Genomic DNA, 24,917 nt, shown 5'->3' on the forward strand with positions numbered 1-24,917 from the left:
TTTTTTAGGGATTTTTCTCGTCTTTCTTGTTGCTTGACGGCCCCTAACAATATTCACAGAACTGAATGTGGCCTTTGAAGAATTATAATTGCCCACCCCTGGTCTAGGATCTCTGAAACTTTGCCTCGATAGTGCCACTGAATCCTTTCTGGACTTTGTTGCTCAAGAACTGCATTGTTCTCCCTTCTTTCCCCGTCTCTCTTTTCTTCTTCTCTCTCCCTCCCCCCGTCTCTCTTCTCCCTTCTGTCTGAACTAACACAGAGCCTGGTTTTGCTCAAGGTTTCTGCCAGATAAAAGGTCTCTCACATATTGTCATTTAAACTGTGAAGTAAACTGACAATAAAAAAATAAATGAATGGAAGTAAAAAGGTTGTATCTCCACCAACATCTTGTTGACTTTTGTTATAACAGCAAAAACATAAATAAAAACTGAATATCAATCAAAGGAACGTTTTACGCAAAAAATGTCAAAAGTATTTTGAGAAAAAGGGGGGAAACCCAACAGACATAGAAACGCTAAGCAGCAGTTCCTGAATAAACATGATTACATTTGGTCCTTTGCACTAAATTAATTAAGATAATTACAGTATTAACTCATATTCATCATTAGACAGTCGTAATAGAGGAGCTGTGTGTGCAAGAGCAGAACACGCTCTAGAAACAGACTTCCTCCTGGCGAATCGTTTATTTTCAGCTCTCTCCTGGGCAAACAGGAGTGAGCCACAGATGTTCGACTCTCCCACTGGGCTGTCTTGTAGGAGATATGACATCGAAATGGCAAACAAACTTCTGTGGACACAGAATTATCTTGAGAAACGCCGACAATTATGTCGGCGCAATTAAGCAAACGCCTTGAAGACGCCACGTCTCAATTTGTCGACCTTCAGAAGTGTGAAGTGACAGTTTCCTTCGCACATACGTTGATTCAACAAACACAATTTAAGCAGCTTAATCAGGTTTACCGGACCGCTGACGTGGGAGACGGTCCTGCTGGACTTGTGCTCATAACACACATTCTACCAATTAAAATAGAATGTTAAATGTATGTTCTTTACCTTTAGACTTAGATTGTATCATCTTGTTCTTTCTCTTTATTTCTCTTTGTTCTTGTTCTAATTTTATTTTTATTTATTTTTATGAATAATTGCTGCATTGCTGTGACTAATTGGAAAAAAACTATTTCCCGAAGGAGACCTCCTGAGGGATCAATAAAGTTGTACCTAACCTAACCTAGAAATCTGCCACTATTTAAAAAGTTGAAATGAATTTAAAAACTTTCTTGAAGGTAAACTTGTAGAGAATAGTTGTAGAGATGGTTTCATGAAGCTTCGCTAACACATAAGGTGATCAGGTCGTACATTTCAGTGTTCATATCTTTAATTTATTGCTTAGAGATGTTAGACGAAGTCAACTAGACACCAGGATATGAGAGAAAGAGAACATAATATTTAATTGGCATTGTATTGATTATTGCTTTATATGTCCTAAGTAACATAGGCATGTCAATTTTGACACGTTACATACGTTTCAGTCAAATTTACTGAAAGAGAAAAACAAACAAACTGTAACCTATCAAGTAGAATCAAATACTCTGTATGAGAAAATATCGATACAGACCTAAAGTTTTTTTTAATCTCTGGTCATGACATTTTATTTTTGCCGTTTTCATTTAAAAGCCTGTGTGTGATGCAGACATTAAACTCATCTGTGAAGTAAAAACAGGTCGGTGACTTATGGTTCATTTTGAAAGTTTCAGATTCCTTGTGTAAACGTCTGTAAAGGTTGTGTTTAATCAATTTTTTTTTTTTTTGTTTTGAGCTACTTTTGGTTGTTTTGCGAAATGTATGCATTCATGGGAAAGACCAGGAATGTATGAAATGAATTTAATTAATTATTTATTATTATTATTATTTAAGAAAAGTTATGGATTAAGAATACTGCTGTGTTTAGAAAAATAAAATTGTAATTTATATATATATATATATATTTTTTTCTAAATGCAAAATTAACTCAGTGGCAGAGACGCTGTTTATGCTTCAACTTCACGGCCTTGTAACCATGAGACCAAAAATTTGGACGCGCACACACCATCACACCTGAGCACATTAGATTATTTGCATGTCTATTATCTTGGAAAACTGAGTCAAAGAGGGCCAATTTGAAGCTTCACTGCACTCACAATATCCTAACACAGAGACACACACTCACCTACACACACTTTAACTGTACCCCAATCATTTCTAAATAACTGGAGATTTTCCAGGCAGGAAGTCATGTAATGAAGGCCAGCTCGACTTAGAGGGTTAAACACACACTCAACATGCATGATGAATCGGCCGCTAAATAGACTCTGAGGTAAATTACGTCTGTGTGACGCAAATAATAATAATAAGTGCTTCTTCCATCTCTGCACCACGATTGCGTGAGTGTGTATATACACATGTACTGTCACAGGTTCATGACAGTAAGAATCGGATTTATGCCGAGTCACAGGGAAATTATTATTATTTTTTTAATTTAAAGGTAAGGTAAATTTGAAGCCAGCAACAAACACAGATGATTCCAGGACAGGAAGATCGAACAAATAGAATAATAGTATCAAAAAATACCTGTGGCAAGTATTTCAACGTACCTGGACCTTTGATCTGTAGGAATAAGCATATTATTATAACCCCACAAAAAAAGAACTCATTTATTTTTGTTTCAAAAATAATCAAATGAAAAACTACTTATTTTTTTCAACATATGAATTGTACATAGATTGTGCAACAGATTAATGGTCACTCGTTCATATTTAATATCAAATCTTTACATTAAAGCTCAGATTGGAATTTCAAATGATTGAGATATTAGAGGCAAGTTGTGATTGGTAAAATGACCAAATACTGGCTGGATATCTTTGTACACATTTTTATTGTGTAACAACAACCATTCTGGGAGTTACCAGATTAAAGTCTTCCCGATGACCATATCAAGAACAAAATAAACATCTTTGTGGAGTTCAGTCTGAGAAAAGTGCCATTCCGGGTCATTAAATGAGTCTAATGGTAATTACAGTGTAATTTGCTTCCTGATTACTATAATGGCCCGAGACTGCGTAAAACAGAGAGAACATGAGACCTGAGAAGACCATGGTTAAGTGGTCCAGCCACCTTAAGGTTGGTAAGAAAATGTGGTAAATGACAACTGGAGTTGTCAAGTTTGTTAAGTCTACAAAAATAAGTCATTACTTAATACAAGTCAAATGTTTTTAAATCCTACAAAAGGGTCTACATTGTGCCTCAAGAATAGGCAACAGTACTTTTGACAAAACAACCCGAATGTGCCCGAATAGAAATCATAAAAATGAGCAGCAGGTTTGTATCTTTTTTGCCCCTTCAGAGTATTATTAGATTATTAATTAATATGATTCATTATAATAAAGTGTTTATTTGCAAGGTTGCCAGAAGGAAATACTCTGTTACTATGTTATCTTTGTATTCTGTAAAATATAACTTAATGGAAATTGATCCATCGAAAAGCATGGCATCTCAATCGGAAAAAAAACAAAGCCATAGCACGAGGGAAGAAAACGATATATTGTACAACATTAATGTGATGAAGGGAACTGATGACTTGGGTAGAAAATTGTGTTGTTAGCTGCCGAAATGCCATGTTCAGCAAAACTTTCTGTTTTGTAACTCGGACCAGCAGAACTCAGTTAATACTGAGAAAAAAGGAGTAGCAAAGTCAAGCCTAATTTCTAAAAGACGACTCCTGACTGCTTCGGTCAGAAAAGCTTGCGCTAAAAGTCTTTAAAAGTGTTTAATTGTTTTTAATTAACAGCATTTTTGTTCAAACCCGCATTTCACCATGACCATGTTACGCGTGTCATCATTGGGTCTCCGGGATGCAGACCTAATCCAGCCCTTTCTGCGAGTAGGCATAAATAAATCATAAGGCTATGCTTTCAAAAGCTTTAACCTGCATGTATAATTCAGCCCGCACTGATGCCGGAGCTCCAAACGCTGTTCCCACTTTCAACTGTTCACCAGTGTCCCACTAAACACCCAATTAGCTCTAATGAATCCAGCAAAGTCCAACTCTCAGCAGAACGCGGAGTGAAAATAGTTTCTCCTGACAACTCTGCAAGTTAATTGTGCTCTAATGAAAACTTTGCTCTCACCTTGAAGGAGGATGAAGGGTCATCTGAAGTGTTAGAGTTCCTCTAATGTGGCCTGAGAATGGTGTGGGATCACAGTGATTCCCCTTAAACTGCCTGCGAATTGAGAAGATATCTGATGGCTGATTAAAAAGTGTTTTTATTGATGCCAGAGCGACTTTGAGATGCTCTCTGCAGTGGATAAGAATGTTGAGAGGGCTCAGCAGAAGTGTATTGTGTTATTTTGTTTGCGTTTGACCGAGAAGATGTGACCTATATAGACCACTTCTGATGAAAGTCACTTCAGAAGCTAGTAAACACAAGGACAAGTAAGACAAGTGTAACTATCTTGAAATATCTATTCATTTGTTCATTAAACTGAAATATCAGATCCGACCAATGGATTAAAAAAGGTAAGTTTATTTGGATAAATATCGGTTTTTTTGTGTCTATATTACAATTTATGCTTAATTTTTGTTTTGGCCATTTCATTTTGAATAAATGAAGAAAAACAAAGTGTTCAACTTTTACATTTCAAACCTAAACATTTTTGCAACACTTTTAATTGAGGAACACATAAATAACTATCAATAAGCTAGTTATTCATGTGTGTATTAAAAGATAATGATCAACGTATTAACCATTATTTCATTAAATTTGAGATTAAGATGTTAAATTGTAATATGCAAACCAGAAAATTGCCTTTGAGTCAAGTCAAGTCATTTTTTATTCATAAAGCACGTTTAAAAACAACCAAGGTTGACAAAAGTGCTGTACAGCTGCTCAAACACATACGATTTAACGAAATAAAAGACACACAATGCAGGGCACATCATGACACACAAGCAACTGGGGTCCAACTCAACATGAATTAAAAGCCGCAGAATAAAAGTTTGTTCTAAGTGATGATTTAAAAAGTTCAAGGATTCAAGCCGAGGAGCTGCCACTGCAAGAGCTGGTCTTTAAAGGTATACTGTACATGTAGCAACAATTAAACTAAAAACTACAAAAAAAGAAATATTTATTTTGAATAAATAAGTGCAGGACTTATTAAATTCATAGCAGTTATAGAAACCATCACAACACGTAGAAAATAATCAGTGAAAAGTGAACCATTTTCTTACATTTATATTCAGATCTCAGACCCATATAGAGTGTATTTAATATGGACATCGTATTTCTAACATCATCAATATGTTAAAAAATCCAATCCATTTTGGCAATCTTGGAAATGCCATTCCTCTGGTTAATCTAGGCTACGGGTGATTTATTTGTAGGTCAACTCAACCACGCCTCTTATTATAAATTAAAAAAAAAAAAATTGAAGGAATAAGTCCTCATATCCTTTGTGTCAGGTTAGGAAAGTAACCTAGAACTTAAACTCAAAGAATATCAGAAATCAGATTGTATTGGGTTTAGTCAATTTTACTTGCAATGAGAGTAATAAAGAACTTTCTCATCGAATGTCCCATTTCACTCTGAAGTAACAACAGTTTTGCTCACATCTTTATAGTCCATCATAAGTTGTTGATGATCCGAGAGATAAGAACAGAGATCACCATCGGAAAAACAAAGATTATAATAAATTACAGGTGGTCTTAGATGAAGCATACAAAGGTTAGTGTTTTCCTGCAATGATTAACATGTAAATACCTTTGGTTCAACTTTGTTTGCCATATCAATTGTTGACAATGCTGGAGCATGACTCCTAAGATCATGTTCTTGCTGCCCCATTGGTGTCAGTAGATTCAGCTCAAGGAGGGATCGTCATTGATTCTCTCAAATCGTACTGTGGCGACCCGAAAATGCGATTCACTGAGTTTCAGCTCCACAAATTCAAAAAGTGAAATTGAATATAAAACTGACAAAGTAATTGCAAAACTGCAAGAGAGTTTCAATCTCAACGTCCTTAGAGACTCGATGAGTGTTGATTCTCCAGTGTCTCACATTCTCAATTTTTTGGAAAAGTGGCTTTCTTGTTTTATCACAAGCCAACGACTGTAAAATAAAGATGAGCTCCCGCTGGAGAGAAGCTGACAGCTGGAGACTCCAGTACAGATTTTAAGCTCCAGCTTCGTTCTAAGGCATGGAGCAGAGGGGAAAGTCAACTAGATGTTAAAGCTCTCTTTGCACATTTGATCTCAAAACGAGTCACACTTTAAGTATTCCTAACTTGCTCCTTTATCCTGTTCACACCTCAAAGGGCAAAGGTATTGAAAACAAGTGACGATTCTGTTGTTTGTAGACGCCATTTTATTAAAGTTATTGATCCGCAATATTGCTTTATATTATGATTTAAGGCTCTCTGCAAATACCAAACATCCGTTATTAACAATTTTAGAAATCGACTGAGACGGCTCACGTCTCTGCCAAGAAGATCATTTGGAGTAAGTTAATTAAACGTAGCATTCTTACAAATCAATAAAATTGTGTTGACTAATGGATAATAATTTCCCTTGCATGGTCTTAGGGAGTGAGAGTATTAAACACCAAGCCATGTACACTTGGCTGCAGGTCTTACCAAGCAACATTAAAACAATGTAAAATGAACAACAACACAACTTGTCACATGGACGTTTCCATTGATTGTGTGAGGTTTTTGTGCTCCACTGAACCGACCCCTCCCCGGTATCGATACGTGGTGGTGCTGGTAAAGACGGACACGGACACAGTAATGCGTTTAAGAGAAAATGCTTTTAGTGAAATATGCAAAGTCAGAGACATAACTTACATGATCATGGGCCTTGGCAAAGCAGAGATCTATCCCAGAGACGACTTTAAATACCAAATGCAAAGCTCTAAAAAATTGGCGGATCTTTCAAAGTATAAAAATATTCAAGTAAACGCCTCTGGTCATTCACGCTTGTATGATTGGGCAGTAACTCCAATAACTTTTAAGATGGCTGTGCCACAGGGTGTTTGTGGTGGAAAATAACTGAAGTTGATTTCTTCTAGTTTATCAGTTGACTTACGCAGATGTCTGTCCTTGAGAAGAAACTAGCTGGTTGCGTTATAATAAAAGTTTTTGATTCTCAAGTGATTTACGAAATAAATGTTAAAAAATCCAGAGGGAACTTTAAGGCTTAGTTCACCCAAGATTGATATTTCACTTATTTTCTACTCACCCCCATATCCATTGTTTTTTTTCTATAGTAATCCATCATTTATAGAGTTATAAGCCAAAATGTATGTTCCTTTTAACGTAGCCACTTTTGCTCAGTTGTCTTCATCTTTCTCCAAAAAGACACTTACAAACATCCGAATACGTCCGTACTGCTTGTCTGTAACGTCCATCTTGTATTGAAGCCACAAAATGAGGAATTGTTCCAAGAAAAATTAAATAGGTCTACATTTTAACATTGTTTTTAGCCGACGCTGCTGACTAATCCTGGCAACACGTTTCAATATGGGAAGACCTCAGGCAGGAACTGAGGGACTAACTTTAGCTACAAACAAACAGACAAATAAATATTGACTTATTTAAGTTTTTTCTTAACAATTGCTCATGTCATGGCTTCAATACAAAAAGGATGTTACAGACAAACACCATTTAAAATGTTTTTTAAGTGTCTTATTGGAGGACGATGAAGACAATGCAAAGGAGCTCCAGTCGCTACGCCTATGACATAATAATCCCAACCCTTAGTCGACTTGAGGGTAAGTTTGAATTTTGGTTGAACCATCAATTTAATAACGCACACATTAGTTTGCTAACAGACAGATGGAAACAAAAACATGTATAGGAGCTATAAATGTACTGATTTTATTGCTTTAAAAATGTTTTTTCTGTAATTGTCATCTTTGTTTGATACATTATCTATTATAAATAAAGTCTCCATCTTTGACTTGCTAGTTTTCGACCTCGCATCACAAATCCGAACGTTGCAGGACATTTGTTCACATAATTACGATGATTATTTTTCTGTTCGAAGATGCAAATTGATGTCAGCTTGCTTAACGTTTTATTTGAATAAATATGATAATGACTCCAGTTTTTTCATTTATCAGGTTCATTGCCCCAGCATTTTAAAATAACCCAAAGGAGCCGGTTAAAAAGATATACCTGTCAACCGGTTCCAGGATTAACAGCAGTGTGATTTGTTGCAGGCAGCGTGGGAGGCATGTGTTGCTGTGTGTTTACAGTAAAGTCAACTATAAGCTGTGCTGTTAAGGTTGATGTGGCATTTGTTGAGCAATTATTACAGCAGTTTTTGATTAATGAAAAGAGTGGAAAGTAAAGATCGTGTCCACGAAATAATTATTTAATTTAAATCTTTTAATTCATGGATGGCAGTTCACCCCTTTTACATCATCAGCCAGTATAGCTCATTATACGGTAATTCACCTCAAGATTCTGGGTTTGAGACTCGTCTAGTTACTGTCATTTCGAGCGATTGTTTTCAAAATCTTATTGTGATGTGAAAGATAGAGATATATGACATTGTATGTTGTTGAATAATAAGAAAACATAATAATAACACTGGTTACTTTTATATCAGAGATCAGCAATCGTAATAATACAGAACTATTATAGACTATAATATAGACTATAATGAGGTAACATTTTTTGCTGAAAATTGTGTTGTGAAATGCTTCAGATAAATGCAACTTTTAAGTTAAGTTTATTATTTGGAATTCAGAATATTTATTTAACTAAATTAAACTATATTAATTCCTGTAAAATTACATTTAAGAATCAAGATTCAAGAGCAGCTTTAAAAGCCAGTACATTGGTATATATACATGGAATTGTTTGTTGCTGTGCACGTCCCTGGAATTGATGTTAAAAAGTAGGAGAGGTAGTGAAAAATAAACAATATTTACACAATATATACAAAATTATACCAAAAAAAGTGCAAAGAATTGGAACAAACAAAAATTAAAAAACTAAAAAAACTTAGAAAAAAACCCCCTCAAACAGTGCAATAAATTAATATAAATGTCATGGCATGATTAACCAGATACATAAATAAAGGGTGTGACTGAGCATTGCTTTTAAAACAAGGTCAAGGCAAAGCAAACAACATTTTCAAACAAAGCAGTAAAGTTAGAGATTAAAAATGCTATGCGAAAAAAGACTTATCATGACCGTATTTAAATATTCACTCAAGTTGACATGTCTGACGACAAGTAAAAAAGGAAATAACTCAAATAAGATACAAAAACAGAGGCATCTGGCTAATTGTTTGTCCTAAAGCAACTCCATGGGTTCTCAACAAGTAAATCAATGAGTCCTTCACTTATTAAAAGCAAATATTGTGTAGCCCAATTTATTTATTTTCTCTTTTTTTTTTAACCTTGGATATCTTTGTTTGTTTGAATATGTTCCTACTTTTTCCTCTGATGCCCCCTTCAGCAGAAAATGACATATTTTAGGTGCTACACAAGTATGACTGATCAATATGTATGATTTAGGTGATGTTTGGAAGTCCAGAAGAAAAGCTGTTGGTGGTACAATGAGGGCTGTATTGGCCTATAAAGTAACCCATTTTTCTGGGACAAGGAATTTAAATGCCTTATACAGCCCCTCGATCAGTCTTCGTACAATATGGCGCATTTGAAAATTTAATTTTGAATCCCTTAAGGATATGCAAAGAAGAAGAAAAAAAAATCACGAACACACAACTGTTTTCCACAAACGTGTACTCACACTCCGTATCACTTTCCTAGAAAAGCTAATTTTCTGGTGTCAAATGAATTAAGCAAATAGTGACGTCATGGAAACAAATTAATTACAAGCATCCTTAACCTGCTAACATCAACACTCAACGGACAAGGCTGTAAACTGTAAAACACGGCAAAGGCGAGAAAACCCAATTCGTCTTCATATGGAAAGATGTCAGCAGTCTTCGGGCGGAAACCTTGAATAAACACGCTCTAAACTTGTTTTGCTTTGAAAAATACTGTAAGAAAGTTCAATCACAATCCAGTTGAGCTTGACACACCGGCGGCTCGATATGAAGTTTAAAAGAAGGGTTGTTTACGAGAGATCATTCCCGCTTGTCTTCCATTGCTGTGGATTATATAAACAAAGACTTGAAAGGTATCTTCGTTCACATTATGCATGTATTCATACAGATCTTTTAATTAAAGGTCAGCTTTATCTGCTGAAAAGAAAAGGTAACAAAAGGCGGTAAACAAAGTCCTGACTTTTCGTTATGTTTTGTTAATCTAAAAATCGTAGTATTTATTTGTGTAAACAATTGTAAGTAAGTCAAGAAACATCTCAAGACATTTTTATTCGTGCAGGCTTTTCCTTGATTTTCTGAGACTCTTGTGCTTGTCTTGGTCTTTTAAGTATTCATTTTATTGGGTATTTTTTGATTGTTTAAGTGCTTTGTTACCCTGGTCTAGAAGAGCGCTCTATAAATACTAATTAAGTAAGTTAGTTTGTGTCATACCTTTAATCCATAGTATTTCATTTCCTCTCCCTTTTGTGTCTCTCTTTACAGGTTAATGATACACTTATAAGCTTCTATATAAGTTCCAGTCCGTGGTGTCAGATCATCCTCATCCTTGCACTTGTAAATCCCTGTTGCTCCTCGATTGTTCTTGTATAATCAAAGTGATGTTTTTTATCTTTTTTTTTTCAAGTTTCTTCTATGCTTTAAGCTTCATTCAACGTTGATTTAGTTAACTGCCGTATATATGTGTGGACAATAATGTTATGCATGTTATTTTACTATTTATTGAGTTTTATTCTGCGATTATTGTGATTTTATGTCCGTTTAAAATGTATGTGTGTATTCCTGCCTGTTTTTGCGATACCTTTCTGTTATCCTTTTGTCAAAGTTTGGATATTGGTGTGTGTATTTGTAAATAAATTATTCAATTTGTTGTGTTGAGTCTCTCTACACAGATTTAGGTCCGTACTAGGTATCTTGGCATAATTAACACACATTTGTTGAAAAGGTACACTCATTTATACCTTTATAAATTTATTAATAAACTCACATAAAACCAGTCAGAGTACGGATTAAACAAATAACTTCATTAGAAACTTTATTTGGATAACATTTTTTTAATTTATAGCATAAAGAGTCCAATTCAAATTAGCCCAGACAGTAGATGGCAGTAGTGTTCTGAAACATGCTTGCAGAATGATTAAGCTGGTTGTTGGAGCTAGAATCCTGAAATTAGTCATTGATCCAGATGGCAGTCTGCCACAACAGTTGTTCCTTGTCTCCATATCACAATTAACCAAAAACTTCACCGAAATGAATTCACTTGTTATTGAAGACATTCATTCATTTTAACCTGTTACTGACTCATGGCCCATAAATACCAGAAAAAAAAGGAGTTAAAATTTGAAATATATGTTCTCCAATTTACTGCGCTTCAAGTAAACAATTTCTTGAAACCATAAAAAAAAGTGTCATCTCCTCCCAGAATAACGTGTTTCCAGCAGCGCGGAGCAGATCAGACTAGATGAACGCCACAGCAACATGGAGCAAAGCTGACAGCAAACACCTGCTGATGATGTTTAAGCAAACACTGCAGGCTCTGCAGCTGACTTGATTTTCCTTTTCCTCATTCGTTTGACATTCTTGGGCATAACACCCACAAGGAAACACAAATAACCATTCTGGAGACACCAGCGGGCGAGCAAGAACACACGCGAGTCACTATTCATCTTAAGTTTCCTTATGCATGCAGATACAGAGTCAGCTCTTCACGCAGACAGCCCACGCCTTCGCTCCGACATCCATATGCAAAAGAGTAACATAATACACACCAGAGCAGCCGGGATGTATGTACGTATGCATGTATTCTTTGATTCGCCGGCGCAGCCTCGGCAGGGGACACATGACAATACCGGGGAATCGGCAAATTAACAATCTCAAGGAGAACGAGAGAATGAGGCAGAAAAGAAGAGGAGGGTGGGGGGTGAATGGGGAATATTCCAGTGAGCCCCAACATCCACTGTAAACAACACTTCCACTGGGAAAGACTCCTGACAGCTCACTGTGTTGTTCTCCTCGAGATGGGGGAGACTGTTTTGGCTTTTAAAAACGGCAGAGAAGCTTAGACGTGTTTTCTTAAAAGGCGCTGGATCTGAGGAAGTGGAGGTGCAAAGCTGTTTAATGGCAGAGCGCTGGGATGAGCCTCACTTTACAAGGAAACTACGTTTGATTTACAGGAGACCAGACGAGGCACAGCTAAAGCAGCCACATGCGTTTTCCATCGGCAGGGCAGGGTGCGTTCCACTCACAAACTAGGTGACAATCTCTGGCATTGTCAAAGCAGAGCTACTTTGACAGAGCATATAGCAATGTGTGGGAGCTTCTGTGTCGACTCCTGGTCATCTCTCCTTGTGTCTGGATCCAGGAGTGGCAGTGAATCTTTCCAGCCGAGAGATCTTCGGACCCCCTCGAACATCATAATAATCCGGGTGAATATTACTGATCATATCATAGAGGAATGAGATGCTGTGAGATGGCATTGGAAGATTGGAAGTTCCAGTTTCGCCAGATTTGGGTCGAGAGGAGTTTGGTCAGTCCCAATTATGATCAGGTGAGAAAACTGTGGCTAAAGGCTAAAAATATTATTTTTTAATTCAGGGAAAACTGATTAAATAAAATCGAAAGAGAAATTTTAGAAATAAAATCACCCATTGAACAGTGTCCGTCAGTTGTAAAATAGGTGTTTAGAGCTGTGAATGTGTATTTGTATTTTATGGTAAAAATTTATATTTGTTGTTAAAGTGACTCTCGATAATTCAGCAGCCAGCCTCAAGTGGACATATAATGAACTTCACTTTCTAAAAATAATTTCACGTTGCTCCGCAATCAAGTCCAAGAAATGAACATTAAATAAAATAATTGCTATGCAATTACAATCTCTAAACATCATTTTGGGTAATTTCTGAAAAGTTGTTTCCCACCCGACTTCAGGATAAAACATGTAAAGAGTTATAACTATACCATAATTATCTAGAGACTTGGATGGTGCAACATACTATAATCATCTTGTGCATCAGGTTCTTAAAGGACAATCACTTCAGTAATGAACTCTAATGCAGTAAAACTGTCCACCAAAGTTCCTCATATGAACAAAGTGTTCCTTTTTTGTTCACAACGCATTTGGTCTGATAAAAAGAAATAACTTTGAAGCGCCTCCTTCTTCTCAACAGCCTCTCAGTTATTCAAACCTTTTTTCTTCTTCTCATCATATTCCTGCATTCTTATAGTTAACATGCAAGAGCAGATCATTTGCCGCTGTAGGCTTCATTAGGAACAGGGAACGCGCCGGAAGAATCCTACAAGTATTGAAGAAGAAATGAAATTTCCCACAGGTATGCATGAGAGTCCAACCCCAACCACCTCCTTCTGGATAAGCAAGCAGAGAATAAATGAATAGACGGAAAAGTGTATCTGTGAAATCTCCTGTCATCATTCATAATCAGAAGCCTCGTCTCCCGCTCCCTTCTCCCAAGTGACTGTGACTTGTGAGGCTGTGCGGCGACACAGATGCTGACACCAGCAGCTCCGCTTCTTCCCCCCCCCCTCACCAAACTAAATAAAAACACAACGATCAAAAGTGGAACGTCGTCGTTTCAACGGGGAGGAACGCCGGGAAGCTCGGCGTGCGGGACTGGAAGAGTCGGGGAATGTTTCTGTTGGTGTAAATGAAGTGCATTTGTAACGATCGCGAGAGGGGGAGCTGTTGCTCTGTCTGGTAAAAAAAACCCCACTAACTTCACTCGACACCGAGGTGAGTCATGTATCAGCTCATCATTCTCCAATAAGTCTTCAATTAAAACTAATGCAGATGAGTTGATGAATGGCTGTTCGACTTCAGCACTTCGTTATGGTAAGGGTGGGAAGCTGAACCAAGACGCACAAATATTGCATCTGTGATTGTTTAATCGGCTTTTCCCCCCCCCCATCATGCCACTTGCCAGGATCGTTGGTTAACTTTGGCCAAAAATCATTGGCTCATCTGAACCTCCTTCCATTAGTTTTTGGGCAAGACCTTTCGATCTCTTTGGTCCTGGTTGTGGTTTTGAGAGACACTTTACATTCTGTTGTTTATTGATCTCTGGTGATCGGCGGATAAAGCCTTAAGAATCACTTTCATCTCCCTTCTTTTGAGCTTCAAATTTGGCTAATTTAGTTTTCAAATCACGTGAGGTTTTTGTTTAAAAGGTAACTTAAGGTCAAACACCTTTGAAAATGTATGACACTGCTTCATGAAGCTACGTCAGTACAGTGTTAATGCCAGGGGTCCCCGAACTTTTTTGAAAATCAGTTTGGTACACACTTCTGAAATAAGTTAAAGGGCACCTAATGTGAAAAACCTACTCTCCTGACACATCTTTTAAATGTTGAAGTCGTCCTCTTCAAAATGCAGTAGGTCATTCATCATGACGTTGCTCCGTTTTGAAGATATTACTTAATAAAGTTCTCTCCCATCTGAAATCGAGACTACGGTTTAAATTGAAGCTAGAAGCCCTAGATCAGTTAAGTAATTAAATGTTAATAGTGAAATATAAAAAATAGTATGTAAACATGGTGAGAGTTACTTCTGCCTTTAGGTGTTTTTGTAATGTGTACATTAAGCAGCAAATCTTATTTTTATTATTCGTTTTTAATGTACAAAAAGGGAGTTTTAGGGGTGAGTTCGAAATTTACGTGAGTCCTTGAATGCAACTCGTGTTTTTGTGACCAATCAGAGTAGAGTGGTGGTTGCTTGGACGAGACTTCTTCTCAGCCAAAACAGCACATTTTTAGTGGGCGGGGCTTAAGAGTATTTTCTAATGTAAATATATTTATTAAATGAGAGTTTTGTGCAAAAAGAAACATACTGATGAGTATAATAGAGGTCCTAGAACAATTTAAAAGATCAGCACATTAGGTGCCCTTTAATAAATGTTATTATGGATGATACATTATATTCCTGTAATACATTAATCCTGTTATTGTTTCTCGAATAATTATCAACGGGGCAAAAAGAAAGGGAAGACAAAATCAAACAAAATAAGAAGGGTATCGCATAGAAAATATTATTTTGAACAGGCAGGTTGGGTAGCCCTTTGGTGGTCCTAGGTGTACGCTATGCACTGAATCTTTTATGTTCTTGAATGACTAATTGTTGTATTAAAGTATGTCATAATATGTCACCGTGTCAGAATAGTGTAACTGCAATTTTAAACTGCATTTATATTTGCTAGAAAAACAGTAGTTTGGCATTTGTTAGGTTGGTTTCCTATCTCCAATACGTTTCTCAGTACTTACAAATTAGTAAAAACATAGTACCTATTGTCACACACTTTGGTGGTCACATGGACACTCACAAACTCTCTGTGTGGGTTGTCCAAGCAACGTTTTCTTTTTAAATCTGTATTTAACCTAATAGCTAAATAGTTCTTCTACATGAGCAATGACTCTAAGGTAAGGTAAGGTAAGGTAAAACTTTATTTTTTTCCAATAGCCAGCAATTTTTCATAAACAGTAAAAAATTGTTTATTGTTTATAATCGCATCTCTATTAAATAAAATAATCATTACAGAAAATATGTATAAAACTAATAATATCAAATTGTTACATATTGTTGCTTTAAATACCTTTTTATTTTCATTTATATTCACTTTACAGATCACTGAACATTGCTAAAACCCAGCAATAGTTACACATTGATTAAGGTTTGTCTCTAAAACATCCACTATACAAATTAGTTGATATTACGTAACAGTTTGTTGACTTAAATCTAGTTTATAAAGAAATAGATTGTCTAAATTAGGAAACTTTAATTACTTCTGTACTCAGGTGAACATTGTGGTTATAATTATGGATCACACCATTGCAAAAACAAGAGGTCCTTGAAATTGCATTAAATGTGGGTTTTCCGAGAATTGTTATGCACTTACAGAAATGGCTTTGAATTAAAGATGTCCCATATCAACTTTTAAAAAGGGAAACAATTAGAATATTAAAAAGAGAAGCAGGCAAATATCACCCGCAGCAGGAGGTGTAAGTTACAGAAAACAACAGCTCAGCAGAGAATGGTCAGAATAAATATCAGTAATAATTAAATCTAACACTCAGTTTGATAAGAGAGGGGCAAAGAAAAGTGTGGTTTGGCATCAAAAGTCCTCTGAGAGAAAGTGCAGCAAGCCTGTAATGAGTAATGAGATGTCCTTTCACATCATCTGTTCTTTGGAGCAGTGCAGAGGACCCGAGCGCCACAGCCACCGTATGTCCCTCTTTCATTTTCCCTTTGCAACACATATATTCACAGCCCACATGTGTGGACGCACACATGCACACACACACACACACACACACAAGGCCACACAGCATCTGGTGGGGCTTCGGTGGGTCTCTCCGCTGCGGTGCTGGTACAAGGACTAAAGATACTTCAGCAGTAATGACATGTCCCGATTGAACAGGCAGGGCACAAAAACAGGAAGTGGGGACAAGTCTGAGGGTCGCGAGGTCACCCGGCATGGGAAGGTGATTTAAATACAGCATAGGAGACACAGAGAAACAGGACGACATGACAGGAAATGTGATTAAATCCCATGTTTGGAGTCCATCCGAGAGAGATGAACCGAGACATGCAGCCTGACACTTTTTTTTTTAACTGCTTTTGAAAAAGAGGAAAAAAAATAAATGAATAAAATTTAAAGGCAGTAAAAAACAAAAATATTTGGCCAAAACCTTCAACACTTTTCACAATGTATCTGGAATCTGTTTACTCTCAATGCCTGTTTCTTGCTCAGCAAGCCAAAGAACAAACAAATCTTTGACAAAAGTAAAATGTTTAATGTAAAAATTGCTTGAGTTCCTATACAGCTTAAACCATCTAAAGCTGCTGTGATTCCAGTCACTTCTAGTCCGGATTTAATACAAATATTTTTAACCAGGCGCACACTAGCTCAGTGGTTAGCACTAGAAATGTGTTGGTGAAGCTTCATGAAGCATCGTCTTCAATTCTAGGAATTCAAAGTGACATCTAGTGTACTTTGAAAATAGGGACACTGTTTCATGAAGCTTCATCAGCTCATCACCAGTTAGAGTTAACACATCACAGCAGGAATATTACTTGTTTGCCTTGTTGAGTTTGCAGGTTCTGTAAATACTTTCTGGACAATTTCTGGGTTGATCGTAAAAGTCAAATTTGTCTCTGGGTTGGATTGTGTTTTAATGGTTGTGAGTCTCTTTGTGCACTGTGAAAGGCTGCCTCTTGCCCCAAGTAACTGGGACAGGCTCCAGCCACATGTGACCTCGAAAAGGAAACGTGTGATTTTGATCAGTGAAATAAGGTTTTCAAACTACTTAAGCAAGCAAACATCCTAATACTACAACACATGCAAACTTTTAAATAGCTTTTTTTCCCAGACTCACCCGGAGCAGGGTTCCCACCAGGGTTGAGGGTGACATTGAAGGTCTGGTGGAAGATGTGGCGACCCGGCGGGGCGTCACACGGATCCACGTACAGCAGAACACCTCCGAAGCCCACTTCAGAAAGCTGGGATAACTGAGAAGATAAAGCGGGATCCTCATGACTAATCTTCTAGTTAAACCATTGCTTGTATGAATTTATTTGTGTTTTTCTTCACTCTTAAAGCATCACCATTCCTATTGTCCACACTTGAAAAACTGTAGTAACCAATGGCGAGGCCACTGACCTTATATCCTCTCCACTCATCGCACACTTCTTCAATCTCCCTTAACCACTTCATCTTGTACGACCTCCCCACCCCCTTATTTTCCGTTCATCCTGACCTTGTAATAAACCACTGTGCCTGTGTATCTTCCTTGTGTTGTCCCCCTAACCACCTTATGAATTAACATATATCATCCATCTCCTTTTCTTTTTCTTCTCATCTTGACCTTCTACGTAAACTGCACAGCTTCCTGACCTCCCTCTCTGCCCTCGCTGACATATTTATCCTTTTCTACTTTCGTCTACATCCTCTTCTACTTTATTCCGTCTGTTACAGACCATACTACCTCCCCTACCTTTTCTCCTCATACACAGTCTTTCTCGTCTAAAATGTCATTTTTGTTTTACCACAACACCGCCCACTTTGCTTTGATTAACCAAGCATGGAGGTTTGTCACTGTACATCATTAATCCCGGAAGTCTCCACCTCCAAGAGACCTTTTGTATAAACAAAGCGGATGTGATTACTTGCTGCTGTTTTTTTTAAATCGAGATGTGCTTCAATGTGGACAGTTTTTAAGATTTAATTTGGGTTTTTAAATAAACCAGTTGAACATTTGGCCCATGTTTGTTGTCTCCTTAACATCTGTTCATAGCTCAGAAACAGGCAGTTTGCTGTGAGTGAAAAATATAAAAAATATCCTTGGATCCAGATGGTAATTCGAACAACCAACATAACTTGATCACCCGTTCTTTAGTATCGTTTTTGGAATATGTCATAATTACTAAGGTCATTTCTGTTTTGGACACGTTAGAGGTAGTGACCCTAGTTTCTAGTAGTTAAAATTTAATTTTCCACAGTACTTATAACGCACAAGTAAATCATTCCTTTTTTATTAAGCTTGCAGGTGAAGGTGTTACATATTCATGCCTCTGTAACCCTGAGCTTCACTGTGTGAAACCATCAACGATGTTTACGGATCAACTGAGAAATAGTAAATGATGCTATTAAAAATATATATTTTTTAAATGACCTGAATTTCTGAATCATGTGGATAAGGTTGAAATAAGTTTATGGTGGCGACTCCTTTTGACCTCAGTTGGAATCTTCCCAACGATTTTTGTGCAGGATAGTCATTCATTGTTGTCATGTTGGGTCCTTGACTTTTATCAGCAGAGATGAGAGTTTTATTGAATATTTGACTTGAGCCACGGTCATTCTGCTCACATCACAACTGTGTCCTTCACCGACGACACACACACGTACACACAAGCACACACACACACACACACACACACACACACACACACACACACACACAAAATAAAATAAATAAGAACCAACTCAGCGGGAGTCGGCTAAGCTTCTCTATTCGATGCTCAGGCTGCCCTTGAAAGAGACTGTACTATGTAAAGCAGCAGGCATTGAAGTTTATTACATCACAAAATGGGTCTTTTTTCTGTTGCAAGTGTCAAAACAAAGTGTGATATTTGTTTTGAACACAGAGATAATAAGGTTCTTGGTACTTGTGAGGCAGCGATCACCCCCTGCATGTATTCATTTTCATTATTTACTAGTCTGCTAGAGATATTTTGGCGTAGATTTGCCTAGAAATGTATTTTGCTTTTGTCAGCCAACTGTCCCAAATTCACTGTGACACAACAAGAAAATTCACAAAACATTGATTTACAGAATATAGGTCAGGTTTTGACCAAAGACAGAAGAAAGCAAAAGAAAATTGGATCCTTCAAGTATTATGTTTTCACAAAACTGTTGATAAGAATTGTGCTGTGCAGTTTATACAAGACAATGTTTCCAAGAGAAGGAACAACATGTTGAGTTTATAAGGGATATTTTATCATTGTGTTTCAATGTGCGTTTGTATGCATGTAAAAGTATTGGTTCAATAACTACAGACATTTGCTACAGTTGCTGCAGCTTATAACAGAAGACTCAATAACACACAAAACCATCTTATCGTACAAATAGTTTAGAGATTCACAGTTTTGAATTGGATTTAACCTGAAATCTGAATCAGCTTCTCCTGCCATTAGTCTTGAAGCCTATTTTTAATCTGTGTCAGATCTCTTTCTGCTGCCGGGGTTGTCGTGTGAGACAGTTCTTAAGTGCACGATAAGAACACACTGGTCTCATCCATCAGTCGAAGCGGCACGTTCACTTGCAGAGCTTTAAATCGATCTCACCTTGTACAGCAGCGGCGCCTGGCCAAGCTTGACCACTGCAATCTGACCTGTGATGTTCACTCTTTCTCTGGCTCTCCTCAGGTCGGCCTCCGTGGCGTACTGGACGTCCACCACCACCCCCTGCAGGAGAACAATCAGTTAAGCGTTTATATTGTACTCAGTGATCAAACAAATCCACTTGACATGTTTTGTTGCACCTGATTAAGCACTTCCCTTTTGTTTTGAACTTATAGTTGTTTACCATTTTGTAACACTTGTTTTCCTTGTTTATAATCAGTTGAATGTGTTAAGCCTTGAATGTTCTGTAATCAGGAAATTGTGACCATAATCAGGGAATAGATGAAAATATTAGAGTGGAAAAATAGTAGGATATTAATAGAATAACGTGTTTTTTGAAGAAACTAGCTATCGCAGATACCTAGCTTTCCTTTAGTAAGTGACTTATTAACTTTTAACACACATATATAGAGTTGACAAACACAAAAGTCAAAGTTTGATATAAAAAACACATTTGTAAGAAGGAGAGAGAAGGTTTATGTGGATTATAGGCCTAACAATGGCTACTAAAAGTAGCTAAACTATTGCAATCATTCGATTTGTGTTAAAATGTTTGATTAAAATTGGACGAACTCTGATTTTCATAGAGGCGTATATCTCCATCTATATATACCTGGGTGTTACCTTGGTAACCCTCTCCCAGATGCTACAAGGGTCCTACAGAGTTCTCCTTGGGCTCAAAATGACCCTTGTCAACTGCTTTGCATGATTTTTAGATTTGGCCATATTTGTCCGCAAAAGCCAAAACAGATGTGAGTTAACTATTCCTTTATCATCAGTGCTACAATAGCGCAAATAGGCTAATTTTCTCAGTCCTATTCCAGGGAAGGTTTTTGATTTATAGAATTAGATCTCCATAGCTTAGATATCAAGCAACTTTCAGCTTTTTGAAAGTTTTTTTTTTTTTTCTTTTACATTTTTGGCCTTCTTTTAGTCTTTTGCCTTTTTTGTCGGAAAAGCAGCACTTTTTTACAGCCATGCAAGTATGTTATAGGGACAATATTTTTTAAAAGGGCAAGTATTGAAAACCCATCTCTCCTGACTCACTGCATGTTTCAAATGTTTCAAATGTCAAAGTCTTCATCTCCAAGTTGCTGTAAGTCTCTCATCATGACCATGTTTTGAGATTATTACTTTATAAAGTCCTCCCCCGAAATCTCACAAATGGTTGGTTACAAGATTCCAATATGATTATATCCTCCAGCCAGGTGTTTTTACCCTCTGCTCTATTCATTCAACAAGTCCCTTGGAGTTGGAGACATTCGAGATTGATGACGCACAGTGACGAACCTTGATGCTTGACCAATCACAGCAGAGTGGGTGTGGTTATGGTGAACAAGATTTATTCTCCAGAAAAACGTTTTGTATTAAGTGGGCGGGGTTTTAAGCACATTTTCAAATATAAATATTTCAATGAAAATAAAGTTTTTTAAAAACAGACTCATACTGTTGAGAATAGAAGTCCAACATCCATTCAAGACACACTTAACATATAGTTGCCCTTTAAAGAATTTATCTTACAAAAATCCCCGGTCAAAGTCGAGTACTTCAGCTGGTGCTGTATATACATTTTCAATTATACATTTCTGAAGTTGCATGAACAGAAATTCAGGGTTGGTTCCCAACGTTCTGCTGTAGAACTCACTATTGCATCACATCCTCAAGCAGCACAAGAGACACAAATGTTTACATTCCTTGGTTTCTTCTTGGAATTACGGCATGCAAGAGGATAGAAGGTCATTAATATTAAGGCTCTGTGTTCTCTCTCTAGGGTTTCTTCTCCCACCTCTTCTACTGCATCACCTGAGTTGGAATCATTTGTCATGTGGCCCGGGGCAAGTACAACGCCACGCTGCAGCGAGGGGGGAAAAAGGTGAGAGAGGACATATTTTTTCATCAGGGAAGGCTGGGAGAAAAGAAGGGGGAAGATGTATCGCTCCCTCTTGCATTTGCATCATAAAAGTGTTCCATTTAAACAGAGAAGCTGCAAACACAGATGAATCTGTGCGCACCGACACGCTGCAGCTTCAAGATCCATCTCTTCTTCTCCCGGTGCCTCTTTTCCTTTGTTTCATCTCAGCGAGGCAATAAAATTAACAACGAGAGTGGTTTCTGTCAGCCTGAAGCCGGGAGCATCATTCTTTTCAGCCGGCATTCACACCAAATATTGCCTCCAGAGTTTCTGAAGGATGAGAACGTGACCGGCACCAGGATCTAATTCCCTTATCCGGCTGGAACTTTGTTGTGATGCACAAGCGTCTCAAAGAACTGTCAGAGCTACATAACCATGACAGTCCCCAGGGGATTGTATGGTGTTGGTTATTGCTGGGTTTTTTTCTGCCCGGGAGTTTGTGGAAGGAACTATGAATCCTCAACATGAAGGAGGCAAAATATTTTTTTTTTATTTAGGGTTGGGTTCGTAAACAGAAACATGAAGCTTTTCAGTCCACATTCATTTATACAAACAAACATGGCTTCTATTCCTATAGTATCTGTTAATCATTAGAAATGACACTAAAATGGATAAAGGATCCAAGATTTTCTATTGGCATGTGTTAGTGGTGGCTGTGTTTCCTTTTGTCTTCCAACTGTAATGGACTCATGTAGTCTCTGTTTCTCGACCACTATTGTTATTTAAAGTTAAGTGACAAATCCTAATGTTAAACCTATAACCGCAGAGTGCGTGTGGTTATGGTGTTTTCAGTGGGTGGGGCTTAAGCACATTTTCTAATGTAAATATTTGACTGAATAATTTATATGAATTTGTTGATGTTTGAAGGGACAATGTTAGTATTTGTGCTTTGGACGTGGCCAGTGGAGTAGCCTTGAGTCGGGATGTATGGTTGTTGTTAAACCACCTTTAGATGCAATGATTTATTGTTGGTGAAATTACATTTTTCAAGGGACACCATTGTGGACCTTCTGTAAGGGTCTGTCAAGCCAAAGGACAGAAGGGTCAAAGAAACAGCTTTCATATGATGGGAAAATATTATATTTTCAAGATACTTGGTTCAATATGAAATATAAAAGAAAACAATAGTAAGTATATTGCACAGTGTGGTTATACCAAAATAAAAAAAAGAAGCACATTTCTATTTTATATTATTCATTTTTTATTTAATTACAAATATTTTTTTTCCAATAGTTTGTGAATGATACATAAATTCCATTTTTTTGGCCAAAAATTATAAATAATTGAACAGTTTCTAAAGGATAAACATAAAAAATAAGAACAAATTCTAGGTGATTTGTGTTTTACTCAGACTGTATTTATTCATCCCTCAAGACATCAAAGGCTTCGAGACATTGTCCAGTTCTGATTTTATTCCATTATATAAAAATAGACTGAATTCAACATTTAATATTGATGTTTTCTTTTCAATTTATTCAGATTCAGTTTCATGAATATAAATTGATTCATCTATTATCAGTTTCCTTGAACGCCCTTAATAGGGACTCAGGGGGGAGAAGGCTAAATATGAATACAACATTTACACTTATTGATCATTCTTAAACACGAAACAAAATTCAAGTCATCCGATATCAATATCGAGCTCAGCGAGCCTCCACTTGTCGGTAAAGCTGCTCTGAAACCACCCTCAGCAGAATCCAACGTTCATGGTGTGTGACCAACTGCATTTACCACGTCTCCCTCCACACGCGACACCCTCCGCAAATAATGACATCAAATCGACTAATCCTGGTTCACGCTCTTTTTCATTTCCTCAAATTGCTCATTTGGCTCCAAATTAAACAATGCCATTCATCACAATTCTGTTGCACGGGAAACAATATGAGACTCTGAGCTTTAATTCAAGACGACTTAATTACACCTTCGCCGTTGCTCCGGTGAAGACACGGCATCCGTGAGAGACCCCCGCAGACGACTTGACTTCTTTTCTCTTTTCCAACATTTGCATGCTAATGAGCTTGCTATCGTTTATGCAAATAACATATTCCTATCAGTCACATTAATACCAGTAATGATTTATGTGTGGAGCTTTACGCTGACTCAGCGGTGATTGCTGTTCCACTAATGACACATTTGACCATGACACCCGGTCTGATGAACGTTATAGGCGTTTGAGGATATTGCTCAATCGGGCGTTCCCTTCATCGTCATCAAGAATAAAGGTTTTGTGATTAACAAAATGGGATGTGTTGACATTTTAGTCCACGTTTAGGGACCTAATATTAATCAGTTTTAACTCACATACTTGTGTGTATTAAACATTCAATAGCAAAAATTATCTTGATCGTTTTTTGGGAGTTAAAAACACAGTCATTTAATGTTGCCGCGGCCCAGAATAAACCAGGGATATTACAAGGTACTGCACACACTTTGTCAACATATCCTTGACAATACTATATATTGTGTCTTACAGCCTCGAGCCTACATTCCCAAAAATAAAAAGTGAAGTAAATGCTGTATAAAAAGCTGCACTTCATTAAGTCTCCACTTGAGGCTGACTGCAGAAATAGCTGTTGTAACACGGAACTTTATGAATGTGTTGTTTAGTGTCTTTTACCTTCTCTGAGGTCGACACGAGCATCATTATTTAAGCATTATTTACGTGTCCGAAAGGAAGAAAAAGAAGCTGATCAAGATTTCAGATCTCGTCTCTCCGAAGTCGTTAATCCACCAGGGGCAGGTTTGGGTTGCCTCCATTTATCAGTCTGAAAGCACAAAGGTTCCTAAATGGCAGGATTGTAGGATCCTTAAAGGCCAATGTTATGACCTTTAAAGCTGATTCACTCCTGTATAGTAAATCGTAAAGAGCTAAGGACCCGGCTGACCAATAATGGCATATAATATAGATTTCTTTGCCCTTACCTGCGAAGAGTGTGATTCTAAAGCTATGACCAAAGTATTTGAATCATTCAACATTCTAGATCAATATAT

The 24,917-nt window shown here is 37.2% G+C and overlaps 1 protein-coding gene and 1 long non-coding RNA gene across 2 annotated transcripts in view; both read right to left on the reverse strand.

Annotated features, from left to right (window-relative positions):
- The window catches only part of LOC148085778 (uncharacterized), a 257,146-nt gene that overhangs the window by 155,738 nt on the left and 76,491 nt on the right, over positions 1-24,917 (reverse strand). The window lies entirely within an intron of this gene.
- naaladl2 (N-acetylated alpha-linked acidic dipeptidase like 2) overlaps positions 1-24,917 on the reverse strand; it is a 250,632-nt gene that overhangs the window by 103,985 nt on the left and 121,730 nt on the right. Inside the window, exons 7-8 of the mRNA XM_087783862.1 lie at positions 19,958-20,077; positions 17,491-17,623 (exon numbers count right to left, since the gene is read on the reverse strand). Coding sequence (XP_087639988.1) covers positions 17,491-17,623; positions 19,958-20,077 — 253 coding nt within the window. The remainder of the gene's footprint in view (positions 1-17,490; positions 17,624-19,957; positions 20,078-24,917) is intronic.

Source organism: Callionymus lyra, chromosome 2 (genome assembly GCF_982586985.1).
Source record: "Callionymus lyra chromosome 2, fCalLyr1.hap1.1, whole genome shotgun sequence".
In the NCBI taxonomy this organism is placed as follows: Eukaryota; Metazoa; Chordata; class Actinopteri; order Syngnathiformes; family Callionymidae; genus Callionymus; species Callionymus lyra.